Source organism: Cyprinodon variegatus, unplaced genomic scaffold (genome assembly GCF_000732505.1).
Source record: "Cyprinodon variegatus isolate N-32 unplaced genomic scaffold, C_variegatus-1.0 Scaffold1596, whole genome shotgun sequence".
Lineage (NCBI taxonomy): Eukaryota > Metazoa > Chordata > Actinopteri > Cyprinodontiformes > Cyprinodontidae > Cyprinodon > Cyprinodon variegatus.
In genome coordinates this window covers 31,732-35,249 of record NW_015152049.1, presented here as the reverse complement: position 1 = coordinate 35,249, position 3,518 = coordinate 31,732, and the positions used below count along the sequence as shown (strand labels likewise).

At 43.0% G+C, this 3,518-nt stretch overlaps 1 protein-coding gene across 1 annotated transcript in view; it reads right to left on the bottom strand.

The window, feature by feature from the left end:
- LOC107104029 (reticulocalbin-1-like) overlaps positions 1-3,518 on the bottom strand; it is a 9,614-nt gene continuing 6,096 nt past the window's right edge. The window contains exons 6-7 of the mRNA XM_015403929.1: positions 2,017-2,124; positions 1-138 (exon numbers count right to left, since the gene is read on the bottom strand). Of these exons, the coding sequence (XP_015259415.1) occupies positions 31-138; positions 2,017-2,124 (216 nt within the window). The 3' untranslated portion in view covers positions 1-30. The remainder of the gene's footprint in view (positions 139-2,016; positions 2,125-3,518) is intronic.

Below are 3,518 nucleotides of genomic sequence, written 5' to 3'. Positions count from 1 at the left end.
CCCCCCCCCGAACCTCCCATGGACGGCACATCAAAGTTCCTCGTGTTTCTTTGTTAAATCTTCACCATAATTGGTGGCTTGACTTCCAACAAACATGTTCCAATTGGCCAGAATCTCCTTCTTGGTGATTTTCTCATCCTGTTTGATTACAGCATTTCATCCATCGTTGGTTGATCAACAGATGATTGGGAGAAACGGGAGAAAGGAGGGATGACAAACAGCGAGAGAAAGACAGAAAGGAGATGATTAGTGATGAAATTAAACCAATTTAACAAGAATTAAGTACTGTTCCTTTCCGCAGGGAGGGGGGCGGGTCAAGTCCAGTGTAAACAAATGAAAGTCCCAGGTCCAGAAAAGTGCAAACTTTATTTAAAACATGTTGTTTGACAAAATATGTAATTTAATCTGTGATAACTTCCAGATCTTTAGCAGTTTTGGAAATTATTGTTTGAAATAAAAAGGAGTCAGACTTTTAAACCACCTGAAAAACAAAAACTTAAGCCGTTTTTTTTAGGTGTAAATATCAACAGAAACAATCCAGGTGAGAAATCCAAGGAGAAAATGATTCACAAAAAAAAAAAAAAAACTGTATTTCTTTACAGATTCTGTTAAATCTTAAAATAACAAACCTGTCGTTACAATATTTTGCTGGTTTGTTGTGAAGATGATGCTCTGATCCGTCTCTGAATGGGTCATGTGACCCAGAGCGCCGCTTTACGTCAGACTGAGCTCCAACCCTCAGCTGATCAGACTGATGGAGGATTTTATCCAGAGCGTCAATGGTTCCTGATCTTTACCAGGAACTAAAGGACGTCTCATTCTGCTGGTCCAAACTGGTCTGATACCAGAACACTGAGGGACGGTGCAGGTCTAGGAACGGGGGCTAAACTTAGTGTTGCTTTGATATCACATATTTTTAAGGAGAATCCGATTGAAGTAACGAGTCGTTGGAGAAAGAGTCTGATATCAGAACACGTGTTCAATGACTTCAACCGTAGAGCTACATCATTAAGAGTAAACTCTGAGGCTACGTTCACTCTGCAGGCCTGAATGCTCGATTCAATCCTTTTCTTCTGCGTGGTGCGTTCACATTTCCAAATATATTTGACTTGTATGCGATCTCCTGTCTGAACTGCATTCATGCAACTTAAGTGTCCCGCCTGTGCAGCAGAGGACGCAATGATGTCACAAACCAGCGTGCTCCGTAGGAACAAGGAAGCATGATTGGGTCAGGGACATGACCTTTCACCCCTGCGGAACCGGGTTTGATTCCCGGTCAGGGAAGTTTTATAGGAGAGTGGCGCCCCAGGCATAGAGCTTGGAATCCTGAGGCTCTGAGTTTGAGCCCCACTCCCACAGACTGCCACTCTGGGTCCCTGAGCAAGAACATAAACACCCCACTCTGCTCCACAGGCGCCGCACAATGGCAGCCCACTGCTCCCCAAGGGGGGGGGTTAAATGCAGGGAGTGAATATCTCCAATGTGAGGTCAGTAAAGTAAATATCAAATCTGTGTGAACATAGATGGCAGGGCTGGAGCGCATCTTTCATTTCTTTCTTTGTTTTTCCTTCTGCTTCTGCGTAGCGAGACCCAGAATAGTGAACTTTGTTGAGCATTAATGGCGTTCTGGCCGTTCAGAAACAGGTCGCATTTGAAAAGATTAGATTCATTTGGATTCAGGACCAGAGAGCCAAATGACCTGGGTTCATTGTTCAGATCCGCATTGTTCAGATCCAGGTCACTTATGGGCAAAAAAAATAAAATAATAATCAGATTTGAGTAACTTCAGGTGAAAAAAGTCAAAGTTTGACCTTGATTCTAGATCTAGATTCTAGATAAAACTTCCTGTCAAATACTGATACTAACCCAACATCATGTAAACACAGCGAAAGAGACGAATAAACCCTTAAAAGGTAAAGGAACTACGTCTGGTTGATCCCGACATCCATCAGGGTTTGAGAAGTGTTAGCTATATTAGCCACAGTTAGCAAAGCTTCTGAGCGATCACGCGTCTACCTTGTCTGTGTCGGTCTCATGGATCAGGTGCTTGGCCTCGTTGTCCGCGTGGTCGACCTCTCCTGGTAGAACCCACTGGGCCACTTCATCAGCATCCAGGTAGCCGTCCTGCATGAAACGTAAGCGTACAGGGCGTGAAGGAGACGTTAAATAAGCTTTAAATGAACCATCTGGCCTTTACTTCCACAAATATCACAGCACAGAAGGTGGTGGCAGCGTCATGCTGTGGGGAGGCTGTTTGGCAGAGAGATGGAGGCTGGTTAAAGGTGATGGGAAGTAGGATCAAGCAAATAACCAAAGAAACCATCATAGATGGAAGAGGACCTGAGACCAGGCTGGAGGTTCTCCTTCCAAAAGATCCAGTCAGAGATACAACAGATGGACTGGAACGTCCTAGTCAAAGTCCATCACATGTTCATAAACTGATCTGACTGATTGTGAGCTGCTTTGATAAGAATTGCTAGAAAAATGATTCTACAGACATTTTTCCTAAACGGATGAGAAACGAGATTCTGCAAACATTTCTGTAAAGAACAATAAAAACAGGATTTTCCTTCCAGACTAGAGATGGATCCAAACATCGACCAGCAGTTTGTTTCTTAAACGCACATCCAGCTGCTTCATTGGTGCGTTAAGAAGCCCCGCCTCGCTGCTCCCTCACTCTGCCTTCCTGTTAGAGCTTTGAATGGAGGAGCTCCCGCCTAAAGTGGAGGAGTGAAGGAATCTTAGGTCCTGTTCAAGACTGAGGGGAGAAATGAGCAGAAGGTCTACGGACGGATCGGGGCGGCTGCTGCTTTAAAGCTGCATCAGTCTGTTCGTCTGATCTCTATTCACTGGATGCTGATTGGTCCCAAAAAGTGAAGCCACAGGCCGCCATATTGGTACTCCCCACTCCCACGGAGACGCGCCATAGAAATGTCTCCCTGTGCAGCATTTGGCTGCAGAAACCAGCAGTTTTCTGTCTGCAGGAAGACGTTCCACTGGTAATTTCCCAGTCAGTGGATGAGCTAACCAATAAATCCATCTATAGCCGATGGATCCTATAGAATATTCTGCAGACTAACATTAGTCTGGCTATCTGGGACTGACTCAAAGTTATTGACTAAATTAGCCATTGATATTGGGTCTAACGTTAGAAAATAGAAAGCAGAGGAAATAGAAATTCACTGTGAAATGCTAGTGTAGTAATTCATTATTAAGTGGATGATGCTGTCGTTGTTTTGGTGTTTGTTGTATTCCTCAAAAGAAAAAAAGTTATGTGCTGAAATATATCGCATTTTTTATGGATTGAAAAAAACAACTCAAACATTTTTAAAGTTTGATGCACAGACACTGTATAAAAGTATACGGCATCGTTAAAGTTTTCAAATAGGAAAATACTACAGCATTAACAGACATGTACTTTTAATTAAGTCTTGATGTGAAATCTTTAAATTATATGTAATTACCATAACAATGTCATCAATCAGTGTTGGGCACGTTACTTTGAAAAAGTACTTAGT